Source organism: Ornithorhynchus anatinus, chromosome 2, assembly GCF_004115215.2.
Source record: "Ornithorhynchus anatinus isolate Pmale09 chromosome 2, mOrnAna1.pri.v4, whole genome shotgun sequence".
NCBI classification, from domain to species: domain Eukaryota; kingdom Metazoa; phylum Chordata; class Mammalia; order Monotremata; family Ornithorhynchidae; genus Ornithorhynchus; species Ornithorhynchus anatinus.
This window is the reverse complement of record NC_041729.1, coordinates 78,015,987-78,035,498: the sequence shown is the minus strand read 5'-3', so window position 1 is coordinate 78,035,498 and position 19,512 is coordinate 78,015,987. Positions and strand designations below refer to the sequence as shown.

The 19,512-nt window shown below is 53.0% G+C and overlaps 1 protein-coding gene across 1 annotated transcript in view; it reads right to left on the bottom strand.

The window, feature by feature from the left end:
- Nucleotides 1–4,780: 4,780 nt before the first annotated feature.
- ZC3H12D (zinc finger CCCH-type containing 12D) overlaps nucleotides 4,781–19,512 on the bottom strand; it is a 30,452-nt gene continuing 15,720 nt past the window's right edge. Inside the window, exons 2-5 of the mRNA XM_029054452.1 lie at nucleotides 14,150–14,289; nucleotides 12,120–12,354; nucleotides 8,551–8,657; nucleotides 4,781–6,309 (exon numbers count right to left, since the gene is read on the bottom strand). Coding sequence (XP_028910285.1) covers nucleotides 5,246–6,309; nucleotides 8,551–8,657; nucleotides 12,120–12,354; nucleotides 14,150–14,289 — 1,546 coding nt within the window. The 3' untranslated portion in view covers nucleotides 4,781–5,245. The remainder of the gene's footprint in view (nucleotides 6,310–8,550; nucleotides 8,658–12,119; nucleotides 12,355–14,149; nucleotides 14,290–19,512) is intronic.

Here is a 19,512-nt window from a genome sequence, read left to right as displayed (position 1 = left end):
CTGCCGAACGGTCGCCCGGGCCAGCCCAGCACGGCCACGAGGGCGGTGGCGGAGACGAGTGGCGGTTGTCGGCCCGGCTCCTGCTCTAGCCCGGCGGTGGGGGCCTGTCTTTGCAGGACGCTCTGCTGCTCCTCGGGCCGCGGAACGGACGCAAAATGGCTCCAGGGCTCAGAGCAGCCAATGGAGCCTGGGACCCCCACTGCCACCTCCAGCGGGGCTCAGGGGCTGGCTCCGAGAACAGGGGGAAGACGGGAGCTCAGCCCCAACACCTGAGCCTAGGGGTCAATCGGGAGCATTTATTGAGTACCTACTGTGTGGGCCAAACACATTACTAAGCGCTCAGGAGTAATAACACTAATAATCCTAATTTGTGGTATTTGTCTTCTCGCTTCTGAGGGACTCTAGACGACCTTCAGTCCAGCGGGACACAGCCACTCTACCTCTTGTGGGAGGAGGAAGAAGAGGAGAAAGGGCTACAGGGAAAGAAATTGGCATTTTTCCCAGAAAACTTCCTGAGTGGGAACCGGAAGGAGCAAGGACGCAGAAAGCCTTAAGCATTCCTGCCGAAGGCCTTTCCTTCGTGCTACTGGTATCCTGATTGCGCCCGGGGACTGCCTTCGTCACCGGTTCCTCCACCTGGTAGGCTCACCTTTTACCACCTTTTCGGTGTTGGGGTGGATCGTTTAGGCTTGGCCTACTAAGGTTTGGACTCTTTGTCCTTTTGTTGTTGTTCTCTGAATTTCCATTCTCTGACTGTCGTTCGGGAGTTTGGAGATAGCCTCGTTCCAAATGTGTCGTGAAGGTTTCACAGCAACCTTGAGCCATTTTAGAGTCCCTGTCTCGGAGCTGGGATGTCATATATCGGAGATGTTTCAATCACATCCAAATCTAGCACCTCCCACTTTTGGTTCCCCGAGAGCTGGGGCGAAGCCCAGGACTCATCCCAGGGTGGCAGCACGATCCCTAATGTTCAATCACAGGTAGAGTAGTGGCAGCTAGGTTCTGGCTGGGGTGAACGGTTTGAAATGGAGGTAGCATTTTGGACCCCCACCTTGACTTCAAATCTTCCTTCAGGCAAAGACCCGTCTGGCAGAGCGCCAGGGAGGACAGGTACCGGGGTCTCTAGTTGGCTAAGAGATGGCCCCTGGGTTCCGGCTGGGGTTTGAACAAGCGGATCCTTTTTCACGAGCCTTCCATGGGCAGACTACCCAGTTCTTCCTCCGCTAATGCGATGTGAATTAAAAATCTGTAGGGACCAGGCTGGCCTAGCTGCCTGCTCTCGTGCCTCAGAGGCCCTGGGTTCTAATCCCGGCTCTGTTACTTATCAGCTGTGTGACTTTGGGTGAGTCCACCTCTCTGAGCCTCAGTTACCTCATCTGTAAGATGGCGATTAAGACTGTGAACCAAGCCCCACGTGGGACACCCTGATTACCTTGTATCTACCCTTGTATCAGAGAAGCAGCGTGGCTCAGTGGAGAGAGCACGGGCTTTGGAGTCAGCGGTCATGGGTTCGAATCCTGGCTCGGCCACTTGTCAGCTGTGTGATTTTGGGCAATTCACTTCACTTCTCGGTGCCTCAGTTACCTCATCTGTAAAATGGGGATTAAGACAGTGAGCCCCACATGGGACAAGCTGGTTCCCCTGTGTCTACCCCAGCGCCTAGAACAGTGCTCGGCACATAGTAAGCGCTTAACAAATACCAACATTATTATTACCCCAGTGCTTAGAACAATGCTTGGCACATAGTAAGCACTTAACAAATGCCATCATGATCAAATGGGGAAATGTGACTCCATCTGGATGTAATATCAGTGAATGAACACTGGAGCTGGAATGGGCATGAGCGAAGAGGGCAGGGGAGGAGGGGGTCATTCTGGGAGACTTTTGCCCTGAGAAGGAGCTAGAGGGAAGAAAGAGATGGAAGGAAGAGAAGTGGAAGCTACTGCAGTTGCCTTTCAGCAAGCTGGAGTAGTATTAACTAGGAAATGGGACTCTACCCTCATTTTCATCCCAAAGGGCTGAGTGGGAAAATAAGGCAGGAGGGGAGGGGGCAGGGCAGGGCAGGGCAGGGCAGGGGAAAAATGGAAAGAGTAGCCAATCAAGCCCAGCAGTAAGCCACTGCTGCAGGGGCAGGATTCATCACACCCATGTGTGGCAGAGGAGGGGGTCACCATCTGTTGTACTCTCCTAGGCGCTTAGTACTGTGCTCTGCATACGGCGAGCGCTCAGATGCCATCGATGATCGCCGATGATCCACGCTCCCACCCCGCTTTCCAGGAGAAGAGACGTAGAAAGACCCAGCATAGATACGTAAATGATTTATTTGCATAAAGTACAGTAACGGCTGAACAGCTCGGGCCCTTTCCTTGATTAGAACCATTCTTAACTACATGTCACAAAGACATACAGAAACTTTGGAAAAATTCCAAAGGGGATATGACAGACTTTTTTTCTTCAGTCGAGAGACTCTATGAAATAGCTTTACAGCTTACCCAAAAAAAAAATCAAACCTGTTCCTTAAAGGACCCAGTTTAAACACTGTCTCCTCTGAGCCGGGGCTACTGGCATCCCCACAGAAAAACCACAGTCACAACGGGAAGCAAGAGCTTTACGGTAGTTCTTGTCCGATACAGGGCCCGAAAGCACACAGCGGTTCCTTGGGGATCTTTTTAGATAGCAAAAGGTTTTAAACAATTATTTACAGGAGGAAGATGATCTGTCTAGCCACTGGTAACAGTTATTGTACTAACGCAGGATGGGTAGAAGCTAACACTGTTCAATGTATGCCCTGTGTTGAAACCAGGAATACGTATAATAATGACTGTGGTATCTTTTAAGCACTTACGAAGTGCTGGGGTAGATAGAAAATCATCAGTTCAAACATAGTCCCCGTCCCTCGTGGGACTCACAGTAAGTAGGAGGGAGAACAGGCATCAAATCCCATTTTTCGGATGAGGGAAATGAGGTACAGAGAAGTTCAGTGACTTGACCAAGGTCCACAGCAAAGTAGTGGCCCCGAGATTAGAACACAGGTCCTTTGATTCACGGGGCCAATTTTTTTTTGCGGTGGTGGCGATGTTTTCAGTGGTATTTTAGTGCCCACTGGGTGTCAGGCACCGAACTTAAGTGCTGGGGTAGATACAAGCTAATGAGGTTGGACACAGTCCATATTCCACAGTCTTAATTCCCATTGTCCAGATGAAGTAACTGAGGCAGAGAAAAGTAAAGTGACCCGCCCAAGGTCACACACAGCAGCCATGCGGCAGAGCCAGGGTGAGAACCCAGGTTCTCCGACTTCCAGGCCCGTGCTCTTTCCACGAGGCCACACTGTTGTTTAGTACAGGACTGTCTGGAGAAATGGACGCCTCCTCAGCAGCCCTCTTCCGGGCAGATAAATTCCCCTCATAGCCGTACCACGACTAGACGCAGCGGCACTGATTCTTTCTATCCTCAGGCCGACGACAAGCAAGGCCAACATTCTTAAGCCCCTGTACTGACCGTTCTGCCGCCCCTTCTGCCCTCCACCCCGTCTTCTCCTGGCTCCTCCTGACTGATGCTAGAAGCTGGCAGCCAATCCAGATCAACAAGTCTCCAACTGCTCGAGGCCTCAAGGTGAGCTGATTCCTCACCCGCTTCCCTCCTGTCTGGGAAGTGGGCTTCCGCTTCCCCCGCCTTCAAATGAGCCGGTACCAGGGGAGGGGAAAGATGAGCCCACCATCCCGCAGTGGCCCGGGGAGAAGTGGGTGGAAGTTTTCACTACCACCGTCTGACCGCTGAGATGCGCAGAGTTGTCGACGGCATCCGATGGGTTGCCCGGCTAAAGAGGAAGGACAGAGAGACTCACCAACTTGATCATTCCATCTCAGGTCGGCCCAGCAAGCCTGGAACATTTCAGGCAGGTTGCCCTAGGAGACTCCCCTCTGTACCTCCTGAATGATCCGTATCCTCACATGACCGGTAACAGCTCTCTGGAGCTCCCCTAGTTTGGCCCGGGCGGAAGGAAATAGAGCCCGCGTGTGGGGGGACCCACTGAGAATCAGGGTTCCCGGGGCTGTATCGCTCAGTCTCTGTTACTGAGAGGGGCACCTGTTGGGTGGCTTCAGCCACACCAGGAAGGCAAAACTAGTTTTCTTCTGAAAAATTATCCCCGAACACGTCCCTGCCTTGTGATGCAAACGGATCTTATGAGTCCATGGGGCACGTGGAGCTTCTTGGGCCCTCCTCGCTTTTTCACCTGTAAAATGGGGAGTGGTCGGGGACTAGGCCCGAAAGCACCCAATCCGTTGCGGAGGCTGCTGCTGAGGAGAGGGATGACAAATGCTGGAAAGAGCTAGGGTTCGGTTAGATGGGGGTGACTGGCTACAGGGGGAAATCAGTGACAGGGGGTCAGGGCTGGGCAGGGGTCAGGTTAGAGCAGAAATCCCTGAGAGACCCAGGCCCCACTCGGGGTGTGAATGAACAGGGAGAACCCGCAGAGCGGTCAGTCAAGAGTCACTACTAAGGAGCTGAAATTGAGGCCTGGGAGACCACAGTCCAGAAAGTAGGACTTTGTCGCTCAGCACGGGTCTCCAGGGAGCAAGTGGAAGCTCGGCAGGGCAGAGAAAAGCACCGGCCCCGGCCTTTCCTTTGCCTTGGTTTCCACCCACTTCTGCAGTAGTGAGGGGAGTTCTCCAGACCAAATCCAGCTGTTAGGCTGTCAGTGGACAGGGACTTCCCCCTGCCTTCTCTCTAACACCGGCTCAAGCACCATGACGACGGAACATAACAGAGCAAAAAAATATTCGGAGTTGAACGGTATAATCCGGGGACTCAGGTTTGGAGATGAGAAGGCGCAGGGATGACCTATAGAAACTTAAGACAAAGCAAGTTAGAACTACGGCCTGTGGGAAATAAGCTAGAGAGGAAGAATGAGGAGTTAACGGAAGGCGAGGGGGGCGGAGTCACTTGGGAGGCCGTGGAAGCCCCTTCCTTGCAAGTTGGGAAGAGCAAGATCGAGGTCCACTAGTTTGGGGACACTCAGATGTAGCTCAGACTCACAAGGGAAAGCCCTTTCCAGCTCGGCTCAATGACGGGGAAGCTCTAAAACGATACCTCCACTCTCAGCTGTCCCGAGGAGGAAGCTCACCGGCCGAGGTGGGGGATGAAGATGGAGAGCTGTGGGACCGCTCCCTAAATGTCCTCGGAAGACGATTACGGCCTTGAGATCTTAAATGCATTCACGCGGAGCCCCCGCCCGGCCCCTGAACTATTCGAGGGAGCTCCTTAAGCGGGGCAAGCTCCTGTGCTCCTGAATTAGCTCAACGATACTAGTCACGTCACTGAGGTTGGGACACGAGGCCAAAACCCGGTCCACCTCCCGATGGGGGAAGAGGTTGTAGAGAGCGGTGCGGGCGCGCTCCTGGGCCAGCGCGGTGTAAGCGAGGTACTCGTACCCCGCGGGGGACGAGGGGCCGTGTCCCCAGCCGGCCGCCCCCGGAGGCCGGATGTGCCCGGGCTGTGGGGCGTTCCACGTCTCGTCGGCTCGCCGCCCATCGGGAAACTGGTCCGCCGGGAGCCTGCGGGAGCTGTAGGGGACCCGCGGCTGCGGAGGCCGGTGATGCTGCCGCCGGTCAGCTGACGCTCCCGCTTTGGACGAGAGGTGCGTGGGGACCAAAGAGTCGGTCCGGGTCTCCGGTGCCGGCACCCCTCCCCCGGCCGGGCCGGGGCAGATAGCCCAACTGGGAGAGACCTGTCGGCAAGCGCCCGGAGCGGGCGGGGGCCCGTCTCGGAGGAAGCAGCCGCAGTCCGGGCCGTGCCTCCGAGGCGGGAAGGGGGCTTGGCAGTTACAACCCGGGGCGCCGTCGTCTAACCCCAGAGGAGGCCCGGGGCTCGGCCGGCGCCGCCCGGGGCCCACCGCCACGTCGCTCAACTCCACGCGGGAGAGCCGCAGTTCCACGAGCCCGAGATCTCCAGCGTGGGACGGCGGGGAGAAACCCTGCTCGGGCTCCCATCTCCCTCGGGCACCGTCCGCCCAGGTGCCCGCCGCTGGCGCCCGGAACCTCTCCTCCGCCCAGCTGGGCCCCAGGCCGCTGCCGCTGCCGAGACTGCTGCCGCTGCTTCCTCGGGAAGCCCAGGATCCTTGCGGGTGAGTCCCGGGCAGCGGGCTGACCGCCTCGGGCTTGGCGGCCCCGCCGCCCGCCAGCCGCTCCTCCTCAGAGCTGGAAGAGGCCTTTGTTTTGGCTCGGAGCTCATCCGCCACCGACAACTGGGCTTGATTGAGTCTCTCTGGGTGGTAAAATTTACACTTGACACCATAGGTGCACTTCCTGCCTGAAACAAGGAGGAGAGGCGACCTGAGATTTACGTCAAGAACCAGCCCAAGGCCGAATCGGCCTCTTTACCTCCTGCCAGGCCGACGACAGGTGGCCGTGGCCTTCCGGAGACGGATGTTGGCGCCCAGGTGCCCCCGCCTAACCCTAATTAGGGTGGCCGCAGCCTCCATAGCTGGTGCTTGGGGATCCCCGCCTCCAAGCACAGTCACTCTGCCAGAACCAGGGGCCAAAGTCCCGAAGACCCTCGCATTATAATTATAATCGCGGTATTTGCTGAACGCTTACTAAGGGTTGGGGTGGATACCAGCCCCACGTGGGGCTCACAGTCTTAACCCCCATTTTACAGATGAGGGAACTGAGGCACAGAGAAGTGACGTGACTTGCCCAAGGTCACCCGGCAGACAAGTGGCATAGCTGGGATTACAACTCGGGTCCTGCGGATTCCCAAGCCCTTACTCTATCCACTCGACCAGGTACGTTACTTGAGGTGCATTGTTATGCTTGCCCCATGCCCCTCACCCACACAATCACACTGTATCCATATGCATCGGGGGGAGAAAGTTCCCCACTCCCTCAAGAGTGGTCTCCTCCCCAGACATAGTGAAAGCACAGGTTTCAGAACAATTCCCTATACTTTGCTTGGTTGGTTTGTAAAACTGAATTAGTATCTGTCTACCCCCACTCACTCTGGGAGCCCTGATAGGGTGGAGACGTTGTAGAGAAGCAGCGTGGCTCAGTGGAAAGAGCCCGGGCTTGGGAGTCAGAGGTCAAGGGTTCGAATCCCTGCTCCGCCACTTGTCAGCTGTGTGACTGTGGGCAAGTCACTTCACTTCTCTGTGCCTCAGTTCCCTCATCTGTAAAATGGGGATTAACTGTGAGCCTCACGTGGGACAACCCGATCACCCTGTATCTACCCCAGCGCTTAGAACAGTGCTGTGCACCTAGTAAGCGCTTAACAGATACCAACATTATTTATTATTATTATTTAGCCCCGGGGCCGAGCCCATCGCGGCTCTTTAAGTATCATTACTTGCCCTCTGACTGCTGTGTTTTTTCATCATTGCCTTTGACCCCTTCGACATTTCAAGGCTTAAGTATGGCTGGCTCCAAGGTTGGTCTACAACCCCTTGGCAGGGGGACCACTCTCAGCCTGGGCCTTGTCGCCGATGGGGCCAGGAGGAAACAGTGAATGCACATCTGCCCGGCCAAGTCACTTCACTTCTCTGGGCCTCAGTTACCTCATTGGTAAAATGAGGATTGAGACTGTGAGCCCCTCTTGGGACAGGGACTGCGTCCAACCCGATTTGCTTGTATCCACCTCAGTGCTTAGTACGATGCCTGACACAGAGTAACAAGTATCGTTATTATTGTTATTTAGGTACCCCACAAAAGAGCCACAACAGAACAGAAAAGTTGGGAAAAGAAAAAAGAAAATGTCTAGGAGGATAGGAGGTAGGAAAAAAATATACAGTGATAAAAAATAATGAAAGGAGGAAGATTAGGAATGACTGAAGAAGGCAAGGTTAAACAACTTCAGTATTTTTTTTACCAAGAACACTTGACAGATACACATGCCAGAAGGACATGGAAGGGGCAGACCAGCAGCTAGAAGGTTGGAGACCATGACTACGACAGCAGAGGAGCCATTGGTGGGCTGCGGATTATAGTAAAGGATGGGACGTTCTGGAGATGATGTACCTATGGAGTCGCTCTGAATTGGACACACCTCGACAGCGTTTGAGAGAGAGACAAAAAGAGGTGGGAGAGACGGACAGCGTGGGGGGGGGGGGGCGGAGAGAGAGAAGGAGGGAGAGGAAAGCGAAATAGGAACCTGGGTGGGCTTTAACAGCCAGGGGTAGGTATTAGAGACACTTAGGGTTCTAGAGATACCCAACTTCGTTTGAGATGACGGATTGCTTAGCCACTCCTTAATCCCTACCATGAATCTATCCGTATTTTACTATTATTCCTACACAGAAGCCCTGCCCCGAGCCCGTTCTGCAGAGGAAGCAGCCGTGAAGGGGCCTTCAGTCTACGAAAAGATCAAGCCACGCTGTCAACTCATCGTTTTTCTCTCTCCTCGCCTTCTGTTAGCGCCACCCCCCTGCTCTCGGCTACCGTGCGGCCACCCACTCTGACTCTCCGCCGCCCGTACCCACCGCCCATCCTGCCGACCCGTCAGCCACCCACCCCCAGGACGTACCAACCTCTTGGAGCTAAAGGTATCCTGTCGACCTACCATATGGGCAGTGCTGCCAGGAGGGCTCAGGAAGCTTTGGCTTTCTGCTCAGGAAATTGTTGAGCGTGGGTCCACGGCGGCCTAGGGGATCATCAGGAGGCATGAACCTGAAAAGGAAAGCAGCCACCATTAGGGGATCGATCGGTCTCCACCCTCGCCAGCCCGGGATCGCTCCCGGCTGGGGGGTCTGGGTCTTCTCCTCCCACTTATGGCTGCTGTGGCAGGAGAGCCAGCCTCTTTGTCCACGACGCACATTTTGGCCCCATCACTCTACAGCATCAACAGTGTTCTCACCCCCAAGGCAGCTTGGAAAGAGGCCTCTCTTGGAACTCAAAAGTTTCTAGGTTTCCCTCTCGGAAGGGTTCGTCGCCTCTGCTCGGGCTCTCGACTCTGACCAAGCAAATCTCCTTGCCCCCTGCATTTGGTGGTTCTTCCATGTAGTGGATAGATAGGGCCTGGGAGTCAGAAGGTCATGGGTTCTAATCCCAGCTCTACCACTCGTCTGCTGTGTGACTTGGAGCAAGGAACTTCACTTGTCTGTGACTCAGTTACCTCATCTGTAAAATGGGGGTGGAGACTTTGAGCCCCACATGGGACAGAGACCGTGTCCAACTCGATTTGCTTGTATCCAGTGCTTAGTACAGTGCCTAGCACATAGTAGGCACTTAACAAATACCATCATCAGTCGCTGATGCTATCGGCACAACCTGGAACCTTCTTCCCGTTCCCTGTGGCCCTTTTCCCACAAATTACTTGTTTCAAAGTCTGCCAAAAAAGTCACCTCTTGCCTGAAGCGTTCTCGTATTCATGCTACTTGACTCTGGTCACTTCTCCCTTCGGTACAAATCTAGATGCTTCGGTGAAGAACGAGGGGCGGGGGGCAGATAATAGCAAACTCTGGAGGCCTCCTGAGTCCAACCAGATGCTAGAGGGGGCAGCTGAGGTGGGTGAGGGTAAAGGTGGGACGGCTCCAACATTTGCCAAGAAGATGGGGGCGGTCACACGAGGACAGCATCACTCTTAGAGGCTAGTGGGGCAGAGGTGAGAGGAAAGCCAGACTCAAGCAAATGACAGAACCTGCCACAGAAAATCAAGTAACTGAATGAAGGCTGTTCCACCATCACAACTTCTCTAGGATCCACCCTTTCTTCTCCAGCCAAACTGCTACTTTGCTGAACCAGGTACTCATCCTATCCCGTCTTGATTACTGCATCAACCTTCTTGCTGACTCCCCACTCCAGTCCTGACTTCTTCACATTGCTGCCTAGATCATTTTTCTGAAAAACCATTCAGTCCACATCACTCACTCCTGCATCCAACAAACTGCCAACTTTCCATACCTCGCCGATCCCCTATTACAACCCTGCCTGCACACTTCGCTCCTTTAACACCAACCTACCCTCTGTACCACAGACTTGTCTACCCCTTTGCCGACCCCCTGCCCATGTCCTCCCTCTGGCCCGGAACTCTCTCTCCCTTCATATCTGACACACCACCACTATCCCTGCCTTAAAGACCCTCCTAAACATCACATCTCCTCCAAGAGGCCTTTCCTGATTAAGCCCTCATTTCCCTACCTGCTCTCTCCTCCATGTCACCTCTGCACTCGATCTGTATCCGATAAGCACTTGGGTAATAATTCACCCCACCTTCACGGCACTTACGTACATATGCTTATGCTCCGCCATTTCCCATTTTGGTAATGTATTTGAATGTCTGTTTCCCCCTTTAAACTGTAAGTTCCTCTGGGCAGGGATTGTGTCTTATCATCTCTCTTGTATTATATTTTTCCAAGCACTTTGTACTTGGAAGAGTGCAGTATAACAATAGACACATTCCTGCCCACAATGGATTCACAGTCTAAAACCATTGACTGATCTGTTCCTGCATTTTTTTTACAGTGTTCATTAAACGCTTTCTACATGCCAGGCACTGTATTAAGCTCTGGGATAGAGACTGACTATTCGGGTTGGATGCATGTCCCACACGGGGCTCACAGTATTAATCCTCATTTTACAGATGAGGTAACTGAGGCACAGAAAAGTAAAGTGCCTTGCCCAGCGTCACCCAAGCAGACAGGTCCTTCAGACTCCCTGGCCTGTGCTCTACCCATTAGGCCACACAGCTCCATTTTATATCATCTTCTGGATCTTTGACATTTTGCACCTGGCCCGTGCTTCCCATTGCCTTCTTATAGGCCACAGGAGATTGACGATTGTCAATGCGGAGGCCAGCGAACACTAAATAGCCCGGCTCCCTGTGTTTGAAATGGCCAAGAACGAAAAATGAAACCCCAGATCTGAGGCTAGAAAGCCCAGGAGAGTTCCGAGAGGACCCGTGCTGCCAGGCTCCGCGGCCCTGAGCCCCGCTCGGCCCTGCAAGCACGGGCAAAGAAGCCTGCCCCGCTTACCGGACACAGGGACCTGGGTTTGGTCATCTGGCCAGCCCACAGGGTCAGTGGCTCAGGCACAAGCTGACAAACATGGAAGTCCTGCCCTGATCTGTTCCAGTCAGCCTACCAGGCTTATTTACTGAGCGCTTCCTGCGGGCAGTACACTGTACTATGCGCTTGGGAGTGTACAATACAACAATATAGCAGACACATTCCCTACCCACGACGAACTTACAGTCTACACGAAGGGAACTGGTGGTCTACCTAGGTGGCTTCGGGGCTGGAGAGAAGCTTAAGTTGGCCCCCTCACCCCGACTTCTCAAAAGGAGAATGAATGCAGCTCGGAAGCTCTCCGGGAACAAATGCAAAATTTCCTGGGGGAGACGTCCTGCTTTCTTAAAGGTAGAAAATGGATGAACTAGCTGAAGAGTCACCTGTTGATTTGGGCATAAAATATATCTGCTGATTGTTTTGATTGTTCTCAGTTTGGCATTTCCCTTAGATCAGAGTCCATTTGCGTTATCCTACCCCGGAAAGGGAAGGGTCTCTGGGGCCATCCGGGCAGCCTAAGATGACCAGCTGTCCTACAGTAGATAGGACAGCTTTGAATTTTTCCGTCGTGGTCCCACCACCCCAAAAAGCAGCAGCAGGACCTGTAAAGTTGTCCTTTTCATCCCAGCAAACATTGCAGGATGCCAACTTTATTGTACTTCCAAGCCCTCAGTACAGTGCTGTGCACACAGTAAGTGCTCCAATAAATACGAAAGACTGATTAATGATTGCAGTGGTGAAGCAACAGCAGGAGGAGAAGGTCTTAAGAGAGCCAGGGCTGCCCCTCGCTGCCCAGAGGCCCACCTCCAGCAGTTCCTCAGGTCTCGCACAAGGCAGTCTCAGGGGCGACGGCCCCGGGCCGGAACTGCTCTGCTTTCCCTCTCCTGAGAAGCAGTGGGGCCGATTGAAAACAGCACAGGACCCAGTCAGGAGACCTGATTGTACTGGGGCCCCTAGCGTGGGCAGAGATCCGACCCGGCTCGGGGAATCCACGGTCGCCCGGCCGGCTCCCGGCACCCTTAGCCACTGGGCCCCGGGCCGAGCGGCCGCCCGAACGGGAGAAGAGCAGGGGAGGCCCCGCAAAGCCTTTTCCCATCCCGGCCCCGCCCTCGGCGCCCCCACCTACTTGTCGTTGACGAAGGAGTACATGAGGAGTCGCTGCTCGATGAACCACTTCCACTCGGGGTTCTCACTCTGGAGGTCCCGGTAGTTGTCGTTGGAGACGATGATGCCGTCCTTCTCGTAGGCCACCTTGACGATGTAGCGGTCGTCGTAGCAGACCACCCGCTTCCCGTTCACCCTGCGGGACGGGGTGTACACCAGGATCGTCTGTTTCTCCAGCTCCTCCAGCACGTGCTGCTCTGAAACCAAGGAGGTGGGGCGGGGAGGGAGGGAGGAACGGGGAAGAACGTGAGTGACAGACCCACTGATGGAGTACGGAGTCTGACCCTCCCAGGTCTTTAATAATCACCGTGGGCCAAGCGTTCAACCAAGCACTAGGATAATGAGGGTGGACACCGTCTCTGTCTCACGTGAGACAGGCAGTCAAAATAGGAGGGAGACCAGGTAATAATAATAATGATGTTGGTATTTGTTAAGCGCTTACTATGTGCAGAACACTGTTCTAAGCGCTGGGGTAAACACAAGGGAGTCAGGTTGTCCCACGTGGGGCTCACAGTCTTCATCCCCATTTTACAGACGAGGTAACTGAGGCACAGAGAAGTTAAGTGACTTGCCCAAAGTCACAGAGCTGACAAGTGGCAGAGCAGGTATCTCATCCCCGTTTTTTTTTTTAACAGAAGAGGAAGCTGAGGCACAGAAGCTCGGTGACTTGCCTAAAGTCACCCAGCGGGCAAAGCCGGGATCAGATGCCAGGTCTTCCGAGTCCCAGGCCTGGGCTCTTTCCGCTAGCCCCGACTGGGACGGGGGGGTCAGTTATAGGAGGACGCAGCTTGGCTTAGTGGAAAGAGAGGTCGTGGGTTCTAGTCCCAGCTCCGCCACTTAGCTGTGTGACTTTGGGGAAGCCGCTTCACTTCTCTGGGCCTCAGTTCCCTCATCTGTAAAATGGGGGTGAAGACTGTGAGCCCCACATGGGCCAACCTGATTACCTTGTATCTACCCCAGCGCTTAGAACAGTGCCAAGCACCTAGTAAGCGCTTACAAATACCATCATCATTATTATTATTGTCCACCCTAACTCTGGGTGCTGAGCCTCAATGAAATCACAGTGGAATTGATGGTCTTTTCATCATCGGGGCTGGTCGTCCCCACCGGGCAGTAGCCTTGGGGTCAGGTTCTAGGGGCGGCGGAATTTAAAGGGGATGTTTGAGGGCAGCAGTGAAAACCAAACTTAATGGGGCCTTGGGTCTAGTGGTTTCCATGAACAGTAAGTACCGGCTTCCCCCCGGTTTTACTTCCAACTTCCTGCTGCCACCTGGGAGAGGAGGACTCGTGGCTTTCCCGGATGGAACGCCCGCGACACAGAGCTCAGGGTTTTGGCAGGGAAGGAGCCGGCTCAGCACTAGGCCGCTTCTGCAGGACCGCGGATTACGGAGAGAACACTCGGCTCCCGGGCTCTGTCTCGGGTTTTGTCCCGTTCTACTCTGCTTCCTGCTTCCTGGAATACTCACAGGAATACTCACCAAACTGGGCAGATGGAAACCTCAAGACAAACACTTAAGCAAATATAAATTTTGTGCAATGTCGTAGTTCCTAGAATTTGATTTTCCTAAGAATTGGACCAACTTGCTTTCGATTAGCAGCATGGCGTAATGGATAGAGCCCGGGCCTGGGAGTCAGCAGGTCATGGGTTCTAATCCCAGTTTTGACACTTGTCTGCTTTGCGACTTTCAGCAAGTCACAACCTCTCTGGGCCTCAGTTCCTCTATCTGTAAAATGGGGATTAAGACTTTGAGCCCTAAGTGGGACACAGAAGACTGGGTCCAATCCGACTACCCTGTATCTACAGTGCCTGACACATAGTAAGTGCTTAACAAATACCATCATTTAAAAAAAAATTATGAAGCCTTGGGATGTTTCAGGAACTGAAGTATCTTACAGGTCTGTGAATAGTCTCCGTAAGGCTTCAGTATTGCAATTTTGGACCCGCCCCACCCTTAGCCCCAAGAAAATCAAAGCACGTTGGCTGCAGAATACCTGTAATGGGACTATCAGAGCGTGGGGGGTCCTTTCTCCAGGATGGGACAAACACCTTGATGTAGGTATGTCCTCTCTCCTTGAACCAGTTCACGGCGAGCTGAATCCCACGGCAAGAGAATACTTCCTTATTTCCGTGACTAGTGGTAGAAAGCAAAGAAAGAGATGAAGAGCCGGCGGCAAGTCTCTCTGTCGAATCAGCCTGAAAGCCAGACGGTTTGAAAGAGAAGCAGCATGACCTGGAGGAAAGAGCAGGGGCCTGGGAGCCAGAGGACCCGGGTTCTAATCCCAGCTCCACCACATACATGCTGTGTGACCTTGAGTAAGTCACTGAAAGTCTCTCTGTGCCTCAGTTACCTCATCTATAAAAGGGGTTTAAATACCTGTTCTCCCTCCGACTTAGAATGTGAACCCGGGGCCGTGTCCAACATAAATTGCACCTACCCCAGTGCTTAGACCATGACAAGTGCTTAACAAATACCTTACAAAAAAGGGTAAGGTATTGAGGTAAGTATGAACCTAATATGCCCTCTGAAAAAGGAAATATTCCACAGTACCATTTATTATTTTGATTCTTTTATAGGTCACTCAAAAGATTATAAAGCAATTACAACTGAGAGTCACTGTTCTGGACAATTACTTCCTCCCTGGCATTTTTCTGAGGCTACTTGTGGATGGGCTCACTGTACTAAGTGCTGGGGTAGACACAAGCTAATCGAGTTGGACACAGTCCCTGTGCCACATACAGCTCACAGTCTTAGTTCCTTCATCTGTAAAATGGGGAATGAGGCCCAGAGAAGTTTAGTGACTTGCCGATGGTCACCCAGCAGACATGTGGCAGAGTGGGGATTAGAACCCATGACCTTCTGACTCCTAGGCCCGGCCTCTATCTGTCACACTTGCTTCTCAAATAGCAAATACCCCAATTGCGATGTATACGCCGGAAAAGCAGGGGAGGAGGGACATACCTACAGCCAGATACAGGAAAAGGACAATGTTGAAAATTACAGTCACGCCATTCCAGAAGACTGTTCAGTTCTTCTGCTGGTCTGGACGTACTCTACCCCTCCCGCAAATGTCTTCACTGACACCTGCCAGCCAGGGCCGTGATCTCATCTGGCCGCGGGCCCGGGGTAGTTTCACCCCTTCAGACCAGCGGGGCGGAGTTTCCTCCCCAGTGTCTCCACTGGCTGCCGGCGATGCCGTGCCTGCCTTCAGGCCTGCACACTTGCCCCGCTACGGTCTCTGGGGAGGGCCCGGGGCCACCGGGTCATCGCCACCCTCCCTCCCCATCCAGGCTCACCGTGACAAGGTGGGCATGGGAGTGACGGTTAGGTGGCAGCGACAGGGAGTTACGTCCTTTGAGCACGGGTCAAGACAGTCACAAACGGTATTTCAACGTATCTGACCCGAGGATTTATTTGGACTATAAAGATGAGCCAGTCGCCCAAATGGAGGATGGCTGCTTTGATCAGAATATTATTCCTTTTGTTTTCATCCAATAGGATCACAGGCAGTCCAGAATTTATGATCGTCCGAGGCACTCGGAAATGGCAAATAATAATAATAATAATGTTGGTATTTGGTAAGCTCTTACTATGTGCAGAGCACTGTTCTAAGCGCTAAGTGCTGTTCTAAGCACTGTTCTAAGCGTTATATCCCGGCTAGACTACTGTGTCAGCCTTCTCTCTGACCTCCCTTCCTCCTCTTTCGTCCCGCTCCAGTCCATTCTTCACTCCGCTGCCCGGCTCATCTTCCTGCAGAAACGATCTGGGCGTGTCACTCCCCTTCTTAAACACCTCCAGTGGTTGCCTATCGACCTCCGCTCCAAACAAAAACTCCTCACTCTAGGCTTCGAGGCTCTCCATCACCTTGCCCCTTCCTACCTCTCCTCCCTTCTCTCTTTCTACCGCCTACCCCGCACGCTCCGCTCCTCCGCCGCCCACCTCCTCACTGTCACTCGGTCTCGCCTATCCCACCATCGACCCCTGGGCCACGTCCTCCCGCGGTCCTGGAACGCCCTCCCTCCTCAACTCCGCTGAACTGATTCTCTTCCCCTCTTCAAAACCCTACTTCAAACTCACCTCCTCCAAGAGGCCTTCCCAGACCGAGCTCCTCTTCTCCCTCTACTCCCTCTACCACCCCCCCCTTCACCTCTCCGCAGCTAAACCCTCTTTTCCCCCCATTTCCCTCTGCTCCTCCCCCTCTCCCTTCCCATGCCCTCAGCACTGTACTCGTCCGCTCAACTGTATATATTTCCATTACCCTATTTATTTTGTTAATGAATTATACATTGCCTCGATTCTATTTAGTTGCCATTGTTTTTACGAGATGTTCTTCCCCTCGACTCTATTTATTGCCATCGTTCTCGTCTGTCCGTCTCCCCCGATTAGACCGTAAGCCCGTCAAACGGCAGGGACTGTCTCTATCTGTTGCCGACTTGTTCATTCCAAGCGCTTAGTACAGTGCTCTGCACATAGTAAACGCTCAATAAATACTATTGAATAAATGAATGGGGGGAGATACAGGATCATCAGGTTGTCCCACGTGAGGCTCACAGTCTTAATCCCCATTTTACAGATGAGGTCACTGAGGCACAGAGAAGTGAAGCGACTTTGCCCACAGTCACACAGCTGACAAGTGGGAGATGCGGAATTCGAACCCATGACCTCTGACTCCCAAGTCCGGGCTCTTTCCACTGAGCCACGCTGCTTCCCAAATGGCAATTTGGCCATTTCTAAATGTATACTGTGTCAGCTAGACAACATCAAGTTTTGACTTTACAACACTTACTTCCTCTGTGGCTCAGTTCTGGGAGTGAGGGAGGTACACGGGAGCCCTGAGAAACTGGGGAGTCTATTTCAAAAGCTGCAATGATGGAATGGGGGAGAGGGAAGGGAGAGAAAAGTTAAGCGAGGTGGGGGGCAGGGGTGGAGGGAGGGAGGGAGGAGCGGTGAAGAGCGGATGAGGCCGAGGCGCTTACTATGTTACCAGGTAGACACACCGCAGAGAGTCCACACATCCAGTTTACTTTTGATGAGTTTACTTTCGATGAGATAATGCTCGGTTACCCTGTCATGGAACCTCTATGACTCAATATATGTTGCTATATTATTCATCTGTAATTTACTGTTTTGACCGTTCAGGGTAATTTTAACAAAAAACATGGTGGGTGTCCTCGGTTCGGTGACCGAGCCCCCATTACTAACCGGTTCCAACCGACATTTTAAGGTGCGTTTTTCAGGAAGCAATTGTACGATCAAACCCAAGGACTGCCTGAGACAAGCAGCGTGGCCCAGTGGAAAGAGGCCGGGCTTGGGAGTCAGAGGTCATGGGTTCGATTCCTGCATCTTCCACTTGTCAGCTGTGTGACTGTGGGCACGTCACTTAAATTCTCTGTGCCTCAGTTCCCTCATCTGTAAAATGGGGATGAAGACTGTGAGCCTCACGTGGGAAAACCTGATTACCCTGTATCTCCCCCAGCGCTTAGAACAGTGCTCTGCACATAGTAAGCGCTTAACAAATACCAACGTTATTATTTGGAATGCCTCCATTCATTGAATCGATCCTTTTTAGGGAAAACGCAAACCTATTTCCTCTCCGTCCAGAGCTCCCTTGTGGCCTCTCTCTCCCATCCACGCCCCCAGCCCCGGGGAGGTGCCAGGTGTGACTGGGGAGAACTCGGGTGTTTCGCCCAGTGTCTCTGCACTCTGGCCTATCCCCGTTACCCAGGGGTCGCTCCAAAGGCGCTGCACATCCTTCCCGCCCCAGCAAGGTTTAGTGGAAAGAGCACAAGATCCCAGGTTTCTGTAGGGATCTAGTTCTGGTCCCCTTTTGCCTGCTGTGAGATCTAAAGTTACTTAACTTATCTGGATCTAAGTTTCTTCATCTGTAAAATCAAATCACCACATTCATGCATTCATTCGATCGTATTTATTGAGCGCTTACTGTGTGCAGAGCACAGTACTAAGTGCTTATGTACTGAGCACTTACTGTGTGCAAAGCACCGTATTAAGCACTTGGGAGAGTACATTATAACAGATGGGGTAGACACGTACCCTGCCCACAATGAGTTTACACTCTAGAGGGGAAGAGAGACATTAATATAAACGAACTGCGGATAGGTTACATAAGGGCTGCGGAGCCGAGGGAGGGGTGAATAAAGGTACGGGTCCAAGTGATGCAGAAGGAAGTGGGAGAAGAGGAAAGAACGGCTTAGTCAGGGAAGGGCTCTTTTTAAGTTTTCAGTAAGGGTTTGAAGGTGGGGAGAGCGGTCGTCTGTAGGATATGACGAGCGAGGCTGTTCCGGGCCAGAGGCAGGACGTGGGCAAGAGGTCGGCAGTGAGATAGGCGAGATGGAGGTACAGTGAGTAGGTTGGTATTACAGAAGCGAAGTGCGCGGGCTGGGTTATAGTAGGAAATCAGAAGGTGAGGTAGAAAAGGGCAAGGTGATTGAGGGCTCTGAAAAGCCTATGGTGAGGAGTTTCTGTCTGATGAAGAGGCGGAGAGGCAACTGCTGGAAGTTCTTCAGGAGTGGGGAAATGTGGACTGAACGGTTTTGTAGAGGAATGATCTTGGCAGCATAGACCGAAGTGGGGAGAGACCGGAGGCGGGGAGGTCAGCAAGGAAGCTGATGCAGTAAACAAGGTGGGATAGTGTAAGTGCTTGGAGTAAGGTGGTAGCACTGAGGATGAAGAGGAGAGGGCTCATTTTAGCCACGTTGTGAAGGGTGAACCAATAGGATCTGGTGACAGACTGAATACGTGGGCAGAATGAGAGAGATAAGTCATGGATCACGGCAAGATTATGGGCTTGTGAGATAGAAAGGATGATGGTGCCATCTACAGTGATGGCAAAGTTGGAGGGAGGATGGGGTTTGGGTGGCAAGATAAATTCTGCTTTGGATGTGTTAAGGTTGAGGTGTCGGCGGGACATCTCCTGAAGGTAGGAGGAAATATTCATTCATTCATTCAATAATATTTATTGAGCGCTGTGTGCAGAGCACTGTACTAAGCGCTTGGAATGTACAATTGGGCAACAGATAGAGACCATCCCTGCCCAACGACGGGCTCAAGGTCTAATCGGGGGACATATGACTGCAGAGAGGGATAGGGATTAGGGCTGGAGATGTAGATTTGGGAATCATCCACATAGAGGTGATAGTTGAAGCCACGTGAGCGAAAGAGTTCTCTAAGGGAGGGGGTGTAGATGGACAATAGAAGGAGACCCAGAACTGAGCCTTGAGGGACCCCCACAGTTACGGGGCAGGAGGCAGAGGAGAAGTCAGTGAAAGAGACTGAGAACGAGTGGCCAGAGAGATAGGAGGAGAACCAGGATCCCGGCTCTGCCACTTGGCAGCTGTG